At 37.4% G+C, this 19811-nt stretch overlaps 2 protein-coding genes across 6 annotated transcripts in view; one reads left to right on the top strand and one right to left on the bottom strand.

Annotated features, from left to right (window-relative positions):
- Positions 1 to 11742, top strand: part of LOC114658102 (protein arginine N-methyltransferase 8) — a 209091-nt gene extending 197349 nt beyond the window's left edge. For all 5 annotated transcript variants that reach the window (XM_028810146.2, XM_028810135.2, XM_051923007.1 and 2 more), the window contains 2 exons: positions 5285 to 5406; positions 10480 to 11742. In XM_028810146.2, coding sequence (XP_028665979.1) covers positions 5285 to 5406; positions 10480 to 10563 — 206 coding nt within the window. In that variant the 3' untranslated portion in view covers positions 10564 to 11742. The remainder of the gene's footprint in view (positions 1 to 5284; positions 5407 to 10479) is intronic.
- A 4336-nt stretch (positions 11743 to 16078) lies between these two features.
- Positions 16079 to 19811, bottom strand: part of cracr2aa (calcium release activated channel regulator 2Aa) — a 236686-nt gene continuing 232953 nt past the window's right edge. Inside the window, exon 19 of the mRNA XM_051922934.1 lies at positions 16079 to 19788. Within this exon, the coding sequence (XP_051778894.1) occupies positions 19695 to 19788 (94 nt within the window). The 3' untranslated portion in view covers positions 16079 to 19694. The remainder of the gene's footprint in view (positions 19789 to 19811) is intronic.

The following is a 19811-nucleotide window of genomic DNA, read 5'->3' as shown; positions in this document are numbered from 1 at the left end:
CTCCTAAGCACTCCCATTCCCAGCAGAGTTTCCAGATATTTCTAGGAAACCTTCAGACCAGCTGACAGATTTGACACTCTTTTTACATGCTTAAACCAGCTCATAGACAGGAGGAGGTATTCTCAAGCTGTTCCCAAAACCAGAATGAATCTAAGAAGACCTTAACTGGGTTAAATAAAAGGCATTTAAATGGCAAATACAAGGAAGACAGAGCAAGGGAAACTGAAATTAAAAACTAAAAGATGACTCTTTCTAACTGGTTTTGTTTGGCTTTTCTATAAGATATTGGTGCTACTGTTATACTTCAAACGTCCAAATGTACACTCTCTTCTCACCAACAACTCCATATACCCTTTCTCCCTAACCAAAGTCAAACCCTTGTCTGACTCTCCCTCCAAATTAAAGTTCAAATACCCCCTGCACCTTTTAAGCCCCAGTCCATGGCCACCTCCAAGGTCACATCTGGTCTCCTAAGACCCACTTCCAAATCTGGGATCGGCTTCAGAGTGGACTAAGAACACCAGGCCAGAACTCCTTGCACTAGCTCCACATGACTCTGCAATTCTTTGTATAGTACTAGCCTTAAAGGGCCAGGATACAATGGCAGCTCTTCAATAATGCAAGGACCGCAATCAGTAGCTCATATCACTTGACTTCCACTGACTGAAATATACTGCCATCCTGACCCTTACCCTAATCTCCTCTACTCACCTCAAATGGCTTGTCTTTAACTAGAGAAACCGTGGGTCTACTCTAATCCATCCGTATGCTGTTGAGCTCCGCTAACTCATTCATTGAGATGGGCCTACCTGCAGCCTGTAATATCTATGATGTATGTCAGGTAATATTGACAACATTAGTCATGAAGTGCCCTTTGAGTCCAATAACCCTTATACAACCCAAATCTTAACCATGGTGTAACTGGGCATGCATGAGGCATTTCGTGACTGACATTGTGGCCGTTGTGTGATGTTGGAATGTTATATGACTGATGTCATAAGTTCTGCAGGCTGCTATTACATTCTGTTGCATTCAGCCACTCATTTTTTTGTTCACTATACAGGAATATGGAGGTACAGCCACTCAGTCTTCCTCTGAAGACTTAGTCCTTCACTATGACAGCCCCATAAAATGTTAGCAAAACAGCTGCCACTGGACAGATACCAGTAACCCTCAACTCTTGAACAAAACCCTGAGATACTGGACCTCCTCTACATTTATTTTCCATGGGTGTGCGTGATTTGCATTGTGTGATGACTGTGCCGTCATGCTATTTGAGAAATAAACAAAGTCCCCTGCATGTGAAAGTTATAGTTAGGGATAAAAAGATTTAAGATAACATTAAGATGTTTTGGCTTACTCTTTTACTTCATTTTGCGCTTCACAAACTTGATCACTCTCTATGCTTCCTTGCTTGCTTTTAACCATCTTTTTGCTAAAAGCCCCAAAGCCCCTTCTTCCTCAGTCATCTAATTAAGCTGTTTATTTCAATAAACACCAATTTGTCATGTTGACTCTGATAGCAATCTAAAGGGAGAAAGCCACTGTGAACGCAGTGTAGAAGTGGAAATAATAGTAGCAGCAGGCAAATTGTTATGTGTACAGAGTACAGTACAGTGAAATCAACATGTAAAACATCGTCACCCTCCAGCGCATTGACAAACAAGAAATGATTCAAATACATACAGTTTGTCTATTTTATTTAATAAAAATCACAAATCAGTTTACCTGATGTGCTGCTCACTCCTGTTTCCATCCCATTGGTTCAGTTATGCTCCAATGTCTTGACCATTCTCAGAAAAAACCTTCTTAAGCTGCATGAAATTCTGGAAGTGATGTAAATTCATTATTAGGTGATTTATTTAAGTGTTAAGATAAGCATTTCATTTCCTTCTGACAATCATCTCATAAAGATAACTACATGCTTTGAGGATAATCTCTGCTTTGTTATCTTAATGAGCTGCTTTTGCCATAAACTATGGTGTTGTGATGAACATATATTAGAGTGACATCACAGTAAAATGAATAAAATCAGTGGCCGCACATAAAATACAACAGTATTTTCTGTAGTTCATTTACAAATACATATTAATCACGCTCACAAGGTGGCCACCTCAACATTATAAATAGAATATGATTCAACTTTAGTGTCAACATTAAACACAAATAATATCTTTCACTTTCAGCTTAAATATTTTGCCATTTAGAAAATACAATGCTTTTTTTACAAGAAATAAAATGAGTGTATTTACTAAGAGCAAACATCTTAAACTGTAGATAGCTGGGGCATACAAACCATTACGAAACATCAAGGTCTCAATACTCACATATAGTGAAGAGTGAACCCCTTGGAGTTTGCCTTGCCATAAGTTCATCGAAATGCAGAAACTTCGCTGGGCTCTGTGAAATGTATTGAAGTCAAAGGGGATGGAGGAACTGAACTAGTTTTGAGTGAAGTATAATGACCCAATGATCTTTTAATTTTTTTAGGGGTAGGGAAACATCTTCTAACTATGCTGGACCAATTATTGTTGCCAAATATGTGATCTGAGCTGTGAGGCAGCTGTGCTAACCATTGTGCTACTGTGTCTCAAACAACAAAATATGCAGACAGAACTATAACCACAAACAAAATTCAACCAATGGCCACAAACTAGCAATAAAAAGTAAATAAAATATAGATCATGGCACTCACAGACTCCCAATCTTCGGGGCACACATCAGATGTCCCATGATGCAGCGGCATGGGACTGGCTCATTCCATTGCTTGCAGTCATGCCTCCGGGCAAGGTTGGAACGTCTTTTTTGTTTCTGATCCATCAGTGCAAGTGTTCCACACATTATTTTTATTCCATCAAGAATAAATAAACAATTGTAAATAGTAATAAATCTTTCATTATTATTGCACATAGTTTCCTTTGTTTTCTGATTGATGAGGGGAAAATAAAGGGTTCCTTTAAAACTTGTTTGACTCTTAAATGCAGCATGTGGGTAGTTACACCAGCATAAGAAATTAGAAAATTAGCCACGTGGTGTGGCAGGGATCATTGTTATAAATTCGGTGGCAGTACTCATAATATTCTCATTATTAAGTGAATATACTACAATTATTATTATTATTATTATTATTATGTTTTAAACAAATTGGCATTGCAAATCCGGCTGGAGTACAGATCAGTTAGTGACATCATGCATGGGCAAGGCAACAGATTGGGTAGCAATATGTAATATGTGGTATGCTTACAGTTTGTATGCATGAAAAGTGTAGCCATGGCTACTACAGCTCTGTGATGTCACACTGGCCCAGCAAAGCATCATGGGATGCTGGGAAAAAAATGTTTGTCTAAGCCAGCCACATGGTGAATTTCCAGAAAAAAAAATTCACAGAACAAGGTTGCCTGTGAACACAGTAGCAAAAAGTGCTTTGGCAAATTTCGCCACTCGATACCAATCACCCACAACAGACTAAGTGTCATTGTTACCAGCAAAGCATCATTCAGGGTCTCTAAATTCAATCCAATACAAAGATGACACTGCCCTTGTGTTATCCTCCATTATATTGCAGAGGGGAACAAGAATGCGGGTTGCTGGAATCAGATCTGCCATTTGTACCGCTCCATTATCCAGCTGCACATCTGGCTGACTTAGCTGTGATGTGGCCTACTTGCCTAATGGTCCTCTCTCTTAGCTTGGTTGCAGTACAGGAATACAGACAGTTTGGACTGGTAAACTAGAAGGTCACTACAATGCATGTTCCAGTTTTAGACAGCACAATATACGCAGCAATTTTTGTCCTTTCTTGTAGGGAGTTCTGAATCTCAATGCTCAAAATTGTGCTACACACTGAATATGCAGACTTGTGTAAGCAACGAGTGAGATACTTGGAGGGGAGTGATTGGGTTGACCCTTCCTGATGTGATTCTGAACAACAGATTTAAGTACTGGAAGTTCACAGAAACAAATAAGTTATTCACAAAACCTTAATGTAAATGCAATCTTGGTTTCCAGCAGGTAGTGGAAATAATATATAGACTCCACATCCCAAATATGATCTTATAGAGAGTTTTGCTTCCTCTTAAAGATGTCAGAATCTATAATGTGCTTTAATATCAGTACTTTCTCCACCAATTTCAAACTTAAACTTTCTGTAATATGAAAATAAAAGGCTAGGCTGAATTACATCACGAATCACAGGGGCCCTGGTGAAGCATGTTTAAGAGGGGGTTTCAGAGGAGCAACCATATCTCCTTGGGGTGCGTTCAGCCTCCCTCTTCACAACATGAGCGGCAGACTGGCCACAACTGGTTGCCCCCCTAGTGTAAGTATAATGTGTTGTGCAGGAACTACTTTCAACCTTGAGATAACGCACCACATGCCAATACTGAAACAGACAAAAACCTTTCAAGTACATGGGCAGCACATTAACCCTATTATCTAATCTTAAAAACACAACTTGGACTCTGATTTCAAATTTAAAGAGCTTCTCAGCCACAGGTCATCTCCAGAAACATTTAGATTTGCACCCAGTTGTTACCTTTCCAGTTTGAAGGGTTTGTGGAACTCGGGAGAAAGCAATAATCTCTGTGACTTTTAACAGAGGGGATAAAGTTCAACTGATACCTGACAGTTTGTGTTTGTACCCCGAATTATGTGCTTTGTTCAGGGTTTGTTTGTAATATTTGTATTTGTTTATTTGTCTCTTATTCTATTTCAGTGCTTTGTATGTCCTGATTTATATTTGTTTGGTATTTTATGCAGATATTATTTCAATGCAATGTTATATATGCCATGTCATCCTTTCTGAATTTCTGTGAAGTGTTTTGAGTATGGGAAAGGTGCTATATAAATAAAACCTATTATTATAGAAGTTACTGCTTCATTAATAAAATAGATTTAGGTAATTTATCTGCTTTTTTATTTTTTTTGTATGAAATTACTGCCCTTCTTATTATTCAGACCCTAATTGGACAATCTTTGAGTTTGTTAGAATTGAATAGTACCAGCAAGAAATATACTTATAGTTCTGAAGGCAGACATGTACATGCTCATAACTAAAGATATACACTCAAAATGTAGTGGAGGTACTCATTTCAACTACTTAAATCTTCAGAAGTCGGAATCCAGTTTTCCTTTTCTACAGTTTACCACTTGCTTGATATAAATCCAGCCAGTGCTATTTTTCTCTTAAATATAAGGCTCATAGGTTTGTGTTTTGTTATGTTAAAACATTGCTGTAGCATTTTTTGTTGCCTAATTATATTTAATGCTTTCTTGCAATCTGCAGCTCCTGATGCCCCCTATACACACTGGAAGCAAACAGTGTTTTATTTGGAAGATTACTTAACTGTAAGACGCGGTGAGGAGATATATGGAACAATAGCCATGAAACCAAATGAGAAGAACATAGTAAGTCCTTTTCAGGCTACATTAATAATGATTTGTCACAAAACTGATGTACTTCATTACCATTTCAAGCAGAAAAGACTTTTAATTAAGTTCTTTGTTTTAGGTGCAAAAATAATTACATGGCATCACTGGCAAGCCAAGATAAGGCACTATTATTGCCTGGCCTCTTTTGATTTTGCCTCAATAGATGACAGTATCTTTTTGTTTATGAGGCTCTGCATCCTGATTGATGTATTATTAGGTTACCAGAGCTATCCACAAAAATCTGTGCAATTTATAATTTGCTTTTAATTTAAGACTCTGAAAGAGATACTTGAACATATACACAAACAATCCCACTGGCAAAATAAACTGTGGTCTAAAGTAGAAGAATCAAGAAAGATGTTTGGTAAGAACTGTGCACTCTGGGACGACTCATCCAACCCAAGTGAACAGGGCAGCAGGCATTACTAATCCTTATTAGTTCTGGAGGCTTCCTGTCCACCCCCAAGTGTATTTTCTATGGAGTGAATGCAGAGAGCCACACAGTAATGATAAAAGTAGATTTCTGAATTATATTCTGCTGTCGGAATCAGACTCGTGTGAGTTTTGTAGTAGCTAGATCCAGGATTTTATTCGGTAAGTCATTTTTGATTACATGCTTGTTTTTCAGCACCCCCAAGTGGACAAATGCTGTATGTTAAATCATGTGTTTAACAATCATTTGATTGCACTAGTCATCTCTATTCTTTATTCAATTATTAATAATTATCAATTATACATATAAAATGCACACACAAATGTTAATTTCTGTCGATACAGATTGGCAATGTTGCAACATATTGAACGTCTCTTATAAAATATTTAATAATTTCTCACTGAAAATTTGAAAAGAAGTCTAATTTTTAAAAATGCTGCATTCTGAAAAGCTGTGAGCAAATGCATAATGCTAAAAGGAAGGGTTAGAAAAGCACAGCATGTCAACACTTACCAATCGCAACTGAAGAAAATGCTGCCTCTAGCCCTTTGTGACAAGTTTCTTGTAAGACTCTGATGTTTTCATTGAGTTAGATTAGGCTGTCAGTCATTCATTAAGATCTGTATGCCCTCATACAACCCATCCATTAACATGTAAGACCTTACATAACTGCATATTTGTTCCAACTTGTTGTTCAGCTATTGTGTTTAACCTGATTTGTGATGGATGGACAGCCAAGTGCGCTCCTTTCATTAAAATGGTCTACCAATAGGTGGATGTATTTGGTCTTATGCAGCTCTCATACTGTCAGGAGAAATATATTTATAAGGAGGCAAAAAAAGAAGAAAACAATTTAATTTAAGGGTGGCATGGTGGTGCAGTGGTAGCGCTGCTGCCTCACAGTTAGGAGACCCGGGTTCGCTTCCCGGGTCCTCCCGGCGTGGAGTTTGCATGTTCTCCCCGTGTCTGTGTGGGTTTCCTCCCACAATCCAAAGACATACGATCCCCTAAATTGTCCCTAGTGTGTGTTTGGTGTGTGGATGTGTGTGTGTGTGCCCTGTGGTGGGCTGGCACCCTGCCCAGGATTTGTTCCTGCCTTGTGCCCTGTGTTGGCTGGGATTGGCTCCAGCAGACCCCTGTATTTAGGATATAGCGGGTTGGCTAGTGAATGGATGGATGAATTTAATTTAATTGCAGGTTAGGTGCATTGGTGGTCCTAAAGTGTGCTTGGTGTGTGTGTGTCCTGCAGTGGGTTGGCGCCCTGCCCAGGATTTGTTCCTGCCTTGTGCCCTGTGTTGGCTGGGATTGGCTCCAGCAGACCCCCATGACCCTGTGTTCGAATATAGCGGGATGGAAAATGACTGACTGACTGACTTTAAAAATCCAGAAAAAAACATTGTCATTTATTAGGTTGTACTCTTAGTGACTGCCACCTGGAAGTAAACCCCATTATTTTTGCTCTCAGTGTGACAATGGACCAGACACAAATAAACTAACCAGTATGGGAGATATGACCCCTATAACCTGAATGACTAGCACCCACTTTTTCCACATTAAACACCATTGTAATACAGTACTGAAATATTAATATTCTTATTAAATCTGTATTGTTAAACTGAATACCCTTTTGAGCAAATTTCCATTTTGTAAATATCAAGTGAAAATCTTGAAAAAAAGTGCATAGGCCTGAAATGAATTAGCACTCACTTATTATGTTGGAGTTCTAAATCAAGAAAATTCAAACATCACAATATCCATTGCTAGGCACATTGTTAACATTATAGATGCGGTGAGGGACCGGCGTCAGAGCCTGCAAATGGTAACACAACATGAGTAGAAAGAAGTGATGTAATTGTGTTTATGGCAAACAGTTTTAACTGGGACCTGTCACCGTGACACATATGTCTGAGTAGGTTGTGGAGTTTAAATATGAGATATCTGCAAAATATTTTAAACACTTATCATACAGTTTTCTATCCTGCTTAATCCAGACCAGGGTCTTCGGGTACTAGAGCCTACCCCAGTTAACATAGGGCGCAAGGCAGGAACAAACCCTGGACAGGAACACACACCTGGGACAGTTTAGTATCGCCAATCCACTTAACCTGCATGTATTTGGACTGTGGGAGGAAACCCACACAGACATGGGGAGAACTCCAAACTCCACACAGGGAGAACCCAGGACATGAACCCTCATCTCCTTACTGCAAGGCAGCAGTGCTACCATGGTGCCACTGTGCTGTCCATTTTTGATTAGTCAAAATGCAAATTACAGATATTCATAACATACAGAGTGATGTATACAACAGATAGACTTTTCTAATTGACTTGAACTTTCAATTAGAGACATAAATACTCTTGTCAAGTGAGACACCAGTTCAAAGAAAGTAAGGGGGGACAAGATGAAGAGTTGGGCACCATCCTGGTATCCAATTTGATAACCAAGGCAAAAAAAAAAAAGGAAAAGTTCAAAACATACACAAAGAAAGGAAAGACGATAGGTGTCAGGTACACAGTCAAAGGGAGCTCCATTATCTTCAGGCGCAGATTTAAGAATGACTGCTGACTTCGAGTCTGATGATCTGTTAAATACCCTTTGGTGCAGAAGGATTGGGACTACCATGTTGCTCCTGGAAGCGACGTAAGTTGCCCTCTCATATGTCCTCCTCAGGTCTGCAGATGAAAAGAAACGAGGAGGAAATGACTGCGTTACCTCACCTTGGGTGGGAGTCATTCTTGGAGGTGCGGTTTATGGGCTTGTGTGTGACACTGTAATTACACTTTGACCCTTTCAAATTATAATTTGAGATATCATCAATTTCATTTTTCTTTCATTTATTTTCTCTCAGACCCACTTAATGTAATCCAGGGTTGCACGTGTGCTAGGATCTATCCTGGCAACGCTGGACACAAAACAGGAAGCAACTCTACACAGTGTGCCAGTTCATGGCAAACCCCACTTATGCATATACCTACACCTGTTTTGACTCTGGGGACAATTCAGAGATGTCACTTAACCTACACATCTTTGAGGACTTGGAATGAAAACCGGAGAACACAAAAGAAAACTCATGCAGAAACAGAGAGCAGCAAACTCCACATAGGCAATGGCCAGGTGTGGGATTAAAATACAGGACACTGGGTCTAAGAAACGGCAACTTTAACGATTGTGCTTGTGGATGAAGGTTTGAGGCAAACAGCAGGCAGACAGCAGATGTAGAGTAAAAAAGCAATTTCTTTATTCTTGATGAGCAGAGAGACCACTGCAGCCCCTGTCAGCTTGTGTCACTGACAGTTACCAGCAATAGCCCAATCTTGCGGGGGTTGAGTTCCCTTTTATAATTGATAGATCTCACAGAGACAGCTTATCATGAGACAAGGTTACACAATTCTTTGGGGGGGTTCAGTAATATGCCCAAAAATTACAACACATTTGTTCAAAACAACTTAAGAAGAAGTGAAAAAGCCTGTTGCTGCTGATTTTACAATCCTAGATGTTTTTTAAGATTAACAGTTTCCTGAGTACAGACTAAAAGGTCAGCAGTTTGACAGAAATGTTGCAAGTTTGTTCTTTTAGCTTTTGCACGTAAACACTTAATACTTTGATATGTAAGTCTTATTAGAAGCAATTAATCCATAGCTTATTAATACAAACTAGTAATATACTTATACTGTTGAAATGATTATACAGGTAATGGTTTTTCTCTTTCTCATGCTGCAGTGCCATCCCCTAATTCGTTTTAGGTTTCCAAAGTTACATTTTAGGTATCTTTAATTTGAAGATATCAGAGATTCCTGTAATCCTTATTTGGACTTGTCAAAATGTAATAATAGATATCATATAGTGAAAGCTCCACAGAGGTATGGAACATGGTGAGCCATTATTGGCAGATGAAGGATGCCTTTGCATGAAGTAGTCATTAGAGCATTTTGATGAATCAAACTTTAACTAACCAGAACCGAAATTTGCCATACCATATATTAACGTAGAGTAGTAATAGAAATTAAAGACATCGATAATGTACAGCACTTTGAGACAAGTGAGGAAATTTTGCGATTAAATTCTATGGAGCTTTCATTATTAAATGTCAGTGATCATATTTTGGCTCGTGAAAATCTAAATTTCACAAAGCTTTTAAATATATTTGACTAGTTAAACCATTGTTTTAGACATCAAAAATATTTTATCTTACTGAAACTCAAGTTATCTATAATTTTCACTAGTCAAAATCTAATTTTAAGAAATCTGAAAATCAAATTTTGACTAGTGAAAATTTAACTACAGGTATATCTCTAAACAGAATTTCAAAATTCTAATTAGAGATAGCAGTAATTGAAAAACGATAGACGTCAATGGGGAAAGTACCTCTGTCTTCATTTGTCCAAATGAGATTTCCAACATCTGCGATTTGGATTCTATCATATCAAAACATTATTACAGATATCTCAGATTTGAATTTTGTCTACTCTAAATATAATTGTACATCTCTAAAACTGGAATTGGCACAAACTGTTGATTATGAAAATGGTGTTGTAAATTAAGCAATAAGATTGTACACTTTGGTTACACATTACCTTCTCCTGTCTTCACCTTATTCTTCTTGCTTCTTCCACAGCGTGACTTAGATTTCACAATTGAACTGGATTTCAAAGGACAACTTTGTGAGACCTCAATATCCCATGATTATAAGATGCGCTAGGCACATACAGAAAAGCGTCTGCAGCAGATGTAACCTGGTGCTCTGATTAGCTGGCAAAATAAAAGCAAGTATTGCACTTCTGGGGTTTGTGACAAAGAAAGAAGAGTTCATTTCTGGAGATTACCTGGCGCCAGGCCTGACCCATAAAGCGAAAGGCATAATGAGGAAACTTACAACTTATCTACCAGTTTCGGACTCTTTGCAGTTCTCCGATTGTAGGAAAAGAGACCAAGAATGTAGTATGTAGTCGACCATCTCAATTGTTATTTTGCTTCACTATAATTTTAACAGAAAACCTGGATTATTCTTAAAGATGATGCATGATTTGAAACATCTGCACAGGCTTTTTTTATTTTATCAAAAGGCTTCCATTAATTATTTTTTATGATGGTAGAAGTTAAAAGTAGACAAGTAGCCACTGGGCAATTTGCATTTAATTTATAAAGGACAACAACATGTTGTTATGAGACTTAGGTATGGTGTTACATGAAATATAAGAGGACATGTGGAGCATTTGAAGAATGCCCTGTGGCCCTTTTTTGCTAACATGATGTTTCTTTCTCAAATTGTTTAATTAATAATTTAATCATACAGTATGTTGCATGCCCTGTAAATTTACGGACTTAAAAAAAACAAACTTGTATTTGTGGGAGAAATGTGACACAAGTGTAAGAGACTATGTGGAAAACCTTACCTTAAATGCTCATTTAATTTATTTGGTTTTCACAAATGCAATATTCTTCAACGTTTGTTTTTGATTTCACTGAAGGTTTTTGACATTTTCTTCATTGGAGGTTAATTAACCATTCAATGTGCTGCTCTAAAGAAGTTAATAATAAATATCAAGGCAGCTTCATTTAAGTGTCTGGATGAAGGCAACCAGTCATGTCGAGGCTGCTTACGCACAAAAGCTAAAACGATACTTGACTACATTCTTTGTGAAGCAATTTTAATGACGGTGTGTGTTAGGATATAACTCTGATCTATAATTCTGATTGTCTGACCTTGACTGTTACATATCATTTTTGTGATGATGATGATGATGATGATATTATTGCATTGCTAATCTGTTTATTGTTAAATGATATACACGTTTGTTGGGCTATAATATGTACTGGTATTGTACTGAGAAGAGTGAGTTATTATTATTATTATTATGTAAAGGCTTTTATAAATTTAGCTATGCTACAGTACTGTGCTTTTTTAAAACTTTGAATAACTAAAAAATGAGGCAATATCCTTAGTGGTGCAAAAACACATTTTACAATCCATTCAATAATACCTTCAAAACATTTTAATTGTTCCTTGTTCTGAGTCTATTGAAGCCTACTAAAGTATAAAGGAAAAGGCCAACATATTTATGTTTTCACAATTTGAATTTCTGTGTAAAGTACACAAAAAGGATATAATGTTAATCTTCCTAAGAATGTGGTGAAAAAATAATAAAAAAAAGAAGAAGAAGACCTGTGTTGTCTTGTATTCTACTATGGATAGAAACACTCAGGACATGACACAGCACTGGAGTGATCCAAGCACTTGTACTGTACATGCTTTGGGGTGTTTTTTTCCCCTTCTGATATGCAGTCATTTTCTTTTCTTGTTCAACCAGCTCCAAATATGATTTCTATATGTGAAATTTTAGGTAAAAGTAAAGAATCATGAGTGGGAAGTCTTACAGCACATTTTACTGCATAAAATGATTAAGAAAAAGAATTTTTATCCTCACCTCCAAATGGAGCAAAAACAACTCCAATGAACACCAATATTTTTAATCTTATTGTGTCACATTATTGTCTTTTTCCAAATTACACTAAATCATAAGACACTTGTAGAGTTAACAAGTCTCTGAAATACAGAATTACAAATAAAGGAATGTGTCCCTAAACTCACTTTGACCCCTAAGGCACAAATTTTCCTGTTGAGCCCAAGATGACGTTTATAATAAGTAATGTGACATTAAAAGTTTTGTTCAAAATTACTAACATCCTTCGAGAACACAGCAGCGGGGCCAACAGGTGGTTTTCTTTCCACCATGTCTTTAGACGGGACAAGCACTTTTGTTAAATGGCTAAAGATAGTAACTCCAAAAAAACACCTTGACCCAGATATATATTTAACAGGCCTGAGACATATGCCAGACCAAAAAAAATAAATAAAATAAAATAAAAATGAGTTAGGCATCATTATTAGTGTCCTTGAATCAAGTGAATAGGCCCAAAACACTGATTTCACCTTGACATGAAGCTCCATTCAAAACAGACAAAAAGATCTGCTCAATCAGAGGCCCTGTGTGCTGTGAATGGCACTTCTTGACCTCACTGTACATGTGTGTGTGTTCACCCTGGGATTGCTGGGACAGGCTCCAGCTGCCCTGCCACGCTGCTCAGGATAAAGCGGGCATTTAAGATGGATGGACGGACGAGTCCATTCCTGCTGTTTTTCTTCTACATTTGTGTTTATTGATGTGTTCAGATTTTTTGACCACTGTTTTCATGATACTGCCTTTTGAGTATTTCCATGCAATCGTGCCCATGTTTTTAACAATGCTGCCACACGATGTTCAACACATGATGAAGTTTCTGAATGCATGAAAAAACTTTTAAAATTCAGTTATTCTAAAAACTCATTAAGATGAGTATGGATCTTGAATCCCCAACTATGGATTTTGGTTAATTTGTCGAGTTTTACCTTCTTTGACCCCTGCAGGTTTTTGACTTTCGCTTTTCTTTTTCTCATTTCCTGGTCCATTTTCCTGTTGTAATCTGCCTTGGTGGCAGGCCTGTCAGCCCACTGTGATTGATACCATATTACTCCAATACCATACACGCACATTCCCTAAATAGCTTGCTCCACCCTTGTGTACACCTCGTGAAACATGTCAGACAGGAAATGACCAGCCCACCCACTCAATAGATGGTAGGAGAGTATGGTTACTCTGCACTTATTAATTTGAATCCCAGTCAGGTTATCATTTATGTTGAGTTGTCACATCCTCCATGTCTACAAGGGCTTTCTCCAGATACTCCAGCTTCTTCCCACATCCTAAAGACAGAAGTTAGATTAATTCAGGCTTCTAAATTGGCCAAGTGTGGTGTTGGAATGGAATCCAGAAAAGAATTGAATGATTGTAAATGCACTAAACACTTTTGAGGTCATGCTTTGTGCTACACATGCAGAATATGTGTTTTTAGCTTTTAACTAACGCTCAGGCCAGTAGTCTGCTTGTCTGCTTTACATGCGGGCCATAAAATGGACTTGAATAAATGAAACAAGAAACGGTAAAAGTTACTAATTACTTTTACTTGCTCAGTAGTACTAGGGTGTTGTATCATGTTAGCCATTATGGATGTGGTAAGAAGTCAAGCAAAATGACACCTTTTATTGGCTAACTAGAAAGATTACAATATGCAAACTTTTGAGGCAACTCAGGCCCCTTTATCATTACATCTCGCCTGAAGAAGGGGCCTGAGTTGCCTCAAAAGCTTGCATATTGTAATCTTTCTAGTTAGCCAATAAAAGGTGTCATTTTACTTGAATTCTTTTACTTGCTCAAAAATACCGCCTCATTCTTTTTCTTTCTACCATATTCTAAACAAGAACGACTCAGCATTTGCTACAGGAAAGAATGAAAATGAGTTTCAGTTTGTTTCCTCATCAAAGTGAATAAAATAAATATACTTAACCTTTACGTAACCATGGTTGGAACTGCACCATATTTAGGCAACTATTGCTCAAATCTCAGACAGACCAGAACTGAAGAGAGGAGGTTCAAATTAGAGGAAACACGCAGGTCAAGTAAAGCTGAGCTCCTAGCACTTTTTTGTTCTTGAAGCTGGTGCCAGCATTTGGTCAAAGATGAATAGTAAGCATTGAGAATACCCTGATGGGATTCATATTCTGCTGCTCTACATAAAAATCAACTTGAAAGTACAGAATCTACAAAATAACAGGCCAAAGATTCACACACTCATGCCATTATCTTGGAAAATGTTTGACATTAGAATTATTATTATTTAGGTCAAAAACTACTCAGTGTTCCTCTGCTTTCATGTTTCTTTCCACATCCAAGAGATGTGCAGGTTGATAAAGAAACTCGAAAAAGGCCTGAATGTGTGTGAGTGAGTGCACTCTGTGACGGACTAGCAAGGGTCGCCAGCTCCAGTCCTGGTGGGCCGCAGGTTTTCATTCTAACCCTTTTCTTAATTAGTGACCTGTTTTTGCTGCTAACTACTTCTGAATTAATTTTAATTGACTTGCTCTTGAAGATTCAGACCCCTTCATTGTTTTTTTTTTTCTTAATAAGCAGCCAATCAATAATGAGATACAAAATGAACCAAAACATGAGCAGCAAACTGTGTCCATCATACAATATCTGAAAATAAAGAAAGGTGAAGGTCTCAGGAATGTTGATCTGCTCAGGTCCTCAGAACATTTTAACAGTGCTCTTAGAAAAGAGAAAATCCACAGTTTCAGAAATGTCTGCTATTGCACAATGAGAGCACCAACAAGCCATGGAATTAAAGAACGGGTATAATTAACAACAAGACTCAGCACCTCATTAAGCAGCTGGTTAGAGCAAAATTGGTGGGAGTCTGAGGCCCTGACTTAGTTGGCCATCTATTGGCTCACTCACTTCACATTTAATTTCGGTTTGGGAGCTGTTTAAGGAAAGAAACAAAGCAATTCAAAGGAACGATGAAGAAATTCAGGGGAACAAATCTTAAAAAAGCAATTCAATTAAAATGAATTCACAAGAAGTTAATTAGCAGCACAAACTGGGCACTCATTAAAAACCTGCAGCCATGGTGGTCCTGCAGGACTGGACTTGGCGACCCCTGGACTACACCTCAGGCAAGTGTTGGTTAGTGCTTCGTGCCCAATGCTGTTGAAACAAACTCCAGCTCACAAGATCCTTACTGTTCAAGGCAGGTTGAACATTGCGTATGATACAATATACTAATATACTGTACGTAACACCCTAACCCACTTGATTTAACATCCCACACTGGGATGAATGGAAAGGAGAATGGTGGTCAAAACACACACATTATCACACAAATAAATGACTGATCTGCTTCAAAAAATGAGCAGAATGTACCTAAATAGATATATTGAGTTGGCCAATTAAACAAAGTGACTAGGAAGGAAGCCATTATTGTCACTGTATAATGAAATTGTAAAAGCTGCAACTTTAAACTGTGCAAGTTCATCAAACAATGACAAACAAATAATATAAAAAGTACACATCCTATGACAAATAAATACCAAACATAAAAAAGATCCTTTTCATGTATGCTGAAAGTCCACGTTATTGCTCTGGATAAATAGGTACTGTATGTTCTGCTTAGGTTAGTTCCATTTAATTGTATGGTGTCAAAACAGATAACTAATAAAAATATCAAGTGCGCTCCAAAATATTCAATGTGAGAAAAATGTAAAGTAACAAAAAATGGGACTAAAATGGAATGTTTACCCCAAGTGAAAATATACAGTATTGAAAAAAAAGACAAAGAAGTTCATTTTAATAAACAAATCTGTTTATTCCCACTTTATAGCACAAAATAAAAAATACCACATTGTTTGGGGCTTTTTATTTACAAAAATAAAACATTATAGTATAAAATTTGTGATGCAATTGCAGATTGCCCATAATCAACTTAATTATTTCCAATATTTAACAACAGAATCGACACTGTGTTTGACTTGCATGTCTGTAGACCTAACAGTATCTCAGAATAATCAACAGCAAAGTGTTCTCCTACAGAAACAAATCATAAGTCCATAAAAACTAACCCAATCTTAATATAATATATAATGTATTGTGTTTAATCAGGCAGTGTTTCCACTTGGCAATATTTACAAAAAATACATAGTTTTATAGACAGAGAAGCATGATAGTGTCTTATAACTGAAATTTAGTGCATCGCTAGTCTTGTCCTGATCTTCTATCAGACGGAACTAACATTTTATCTTAAACATTCTTATTGCAGATTCATATTCCACTTATCCTGATGCAGCATTATTATTTTTTAAAATAAAATGTATATACTTCACCAACATATGATACAATATACTAACATACTGTACATATCATTCTAACCCATTTAATTTAACATCCCACACTAGAATGAGTGGACAGGAGAGTGGTGCTCACATGCCATTTCCTCCTGCTCCAGGATATCAGCATTTGGCATGCAATCTTTATAAACATTTGGCTGTGTGATTCATTAGCATTTTAGAATCCAACTCGACGTAGGCCTGTTGTACAGAGATGGGTTTTCAAGAGCCCTTTCCAAACGTACTTTATTGCATGTGGTGCCTTCCATAGCAAGAACTGCTGCAGTTTTCTGATATGCCATAAAATAAAAACACACTGACAGAAGAAACACAAAGAGTGATCAACAGGAAACTTGAAAACATGAGCATACATGAAGATAGATAGACAGACAGACACACACAAAGATAGATAAGGCAGCAGGAGAAAGAAAGAAAGAAAGAAAGAAAGAAAGAAAGAAAGAAAGAAAGAAAGAAAGAAAGAAAGAACCTTAACATGTATAGAAGCTGTACAAATCTTCAAATAGTATTACAAGTACCCCCCTAAAATGCACACAGACTCAATGATGTCAGCTTCAAAATGGAACGAAGAGGAGGACTTTAACACGAATGTCAATTTTGGGATAATATGAAGAGACACATTAAAAATATTTTAGATGTCAGCAGTCCTGTCATTCAAAAGCACTGCATGAAGGCTTTAGCCTACTGAGACGTCCAGCTGCAGAAGGTCTTATTGACTGCACAACTTTAAAATGTATTATGTAACAAAGACAGGTCCTCAGATGTGCTGGAATTTAGAGTTTTTGACAGCTGGGTCTGCAATATTATACTGAAGTGGAGAAAAGTGAGAGTGCTTTGCCTGGGTGGTGTGGGTTCTTATGTTGGACACAGGTCTAGGGTGTAGCACAAGTATTCTCAATTGGTTGTTGCTCAATAAACACTTTCAGCAAACAGAGCATATCTGTTTTCAGAGGCACTGCAGGTACCACAGTGCTAGTTTAACTACAAAATATTCATTTTCTGGGATGAGCCCAGCATGAACTGATATAGCATGACAGTACTAGAAGATAAGAAATGATACAAGATACTAACTGTTGGGTGAAGTTGCTTCCCTGTTTAGACTAAAGGGTTTTGCCTCTTCACCATTTGTATGGTTTTTCCACATTCTACTCAAGTTTACATAGACTTTCACCTTGTACATTCCACTTTTCATAAATGCACAAGCTATGTTGTTTGTTGACTCTAATTAGCACTGTGTGAGTGAAAGTTGGCATGAGAATGGCCCCTTCAGCAGACCAGCTTCCAGTTCACATTTGGTTCATGCCATATGACCAATAGGCCTTGACATCTTGGGAGAAATGGTTTTGGAAATTGTGCGGCTGGATGATAAATGACGCACCCATCGCTTAATAAACACTAACTAAGACATTATTTAGTTTCTTTCATTTTCTAAGCTATCTTTAGTCACAGGAATGGAAGCACATCAGTAACTGACCCTGAGAGGGACAGCAGTCCATCACTGGGACACGTAACAAAGGTGAGTGTCCTCAGGAATAAAATTAAAGAGTAAATAACCAAGAGATTAGACAAGTATGTGGGTAGGAACAAACTAAAATCTAAAAGACAGGCATACCAGAAGAGGCAGAAGGAAAATCAAATGATAAAATCCAAAACACAAATCCAGTAACAACAAAAAAAAAAGTCCTCAACACTAAAGTCTTCTCAGAAGCACCTTCTAGCTTCCATTTCTCCAAAAAAAGAATGCAGAAAACATGGAAAGGGATTCAAGGCTAGGACGTTTTGCAGTAGTATATAATATATAAGTGGGACATGATGTCATAAAACATCACATGACCTTTGTGTCAGCTGACCGGCCATGGGCATAGCAACCATAACCAATATGGCAGTGGCTATGCAGGGATTGTCACAAAGTGGCAAAGACCATTCAAAAAAACAACACAAAATGGTGTTGACCAGGATAATATGATAAAAAATATACATACCCACAAAAATAAGTGTAAACGGTTACAACATGCATACAATGATGCCAAAGAGACATTACTGCACACATTAGGGCATGTCTTTGGACTGTGGGGGAAAACAAAACAAGCATGGGAAGAAAACGTAAACTCCATTTAGGTATCCAGGAACGGAGGCTGGACGCAAGCACCATGAGGCAGCAAATCTACCCTCTGCAGCACCATGATATGCTCATCTCTGCACTCCATTAGATGTGCTGTTCCTGTAGATAAGCGAGTCTAAAACAGCTAGACAAACTCTCACTTCTTGAATTAGAGGATCAATAAAAAGTCTTAATTTGCAATTCAAATTCTCAGTGGTTTTTTTGTTTTTATATTTTACATAGACATTAATTTTATTCATATTAGAGTTGTAAACTTCAAACAGCTCACCAAATGAGATATGCCCCTTAAGGTTTAATGAATATGTATAACTTCACTGCACACGCTCAGGCAATGTTAGCAGAAGTCCGCATTTACTGTACGATGCAAAAGTTATTTTGGAGGTGGTGCTTTAAACCAGAAACGCCACAAAGTTGGGACCCAAACAAATATGGAGCGCATGAACTGGAACAGAACTGTATCAAATAATATTGTCGAAAATAAGAAAATCTTTATAAAATCATATATGCTCTGAACATGTAAACAAACCTAAATTCACACAGTTGCTTCCAAAAATTAATGCTAAAACATATCTTTTTTTTCTCTTTTATATTAAGTTACCTATTAATAAAATGTCAGTGCCTTCACCTTCTGTTAATATCACTGAACACATGTACAGTATATATACATTTTCCCTCTGCACATATTCATTATATTACAGTTAGTCAAAAAACAGTGTTGTTGAATTAACAGTTTACTTTAAGTGCTTTACTTTACAAGACTTGGCTTTGACAAGTGACACTCATATTTATAAATTCTTGTAGTGAACAGTGATAAACAAAGAAAGCACTGTACAGGACGTACTTGGCACACCTTTACATCACTTTGTGCCCAAGAGAAACTACAAACGTCTGGAGCTCTTTTACTTAAAATATTTGTGTGAGCTGCTTGAAAGTTTTACTGCCGGCTGCAACATGACTTTTTCTTTGCATTGTCATCAGCTAGTTGGATTGTCTTTTCTTTCTCCTTATCTTCTTGTTCCTTTAAAACTCTGGGGGAAAAAAAAAATAGTTA

This window comes from Erpetoichthys calabaricus, chromosome 1, assembly GCF_900747795.2.
Source record: "Erpetoichthys calabaricus chromosome 1, fErpCal1.3, whole genome shotgun sequence".
NCBI classification, from domain to species: Eukaryota; Metazoa; Chordata; class Cladistia; order Polypteriformes; family Polypteridae; genus Erpetoichthys; species Erpetoichthys calabaricus.
The sequence above is the reverse complement of the archived record's forward strand: the minus strand, read 5'-3'. Positions and strand labels throughout refer to the sequence as shown.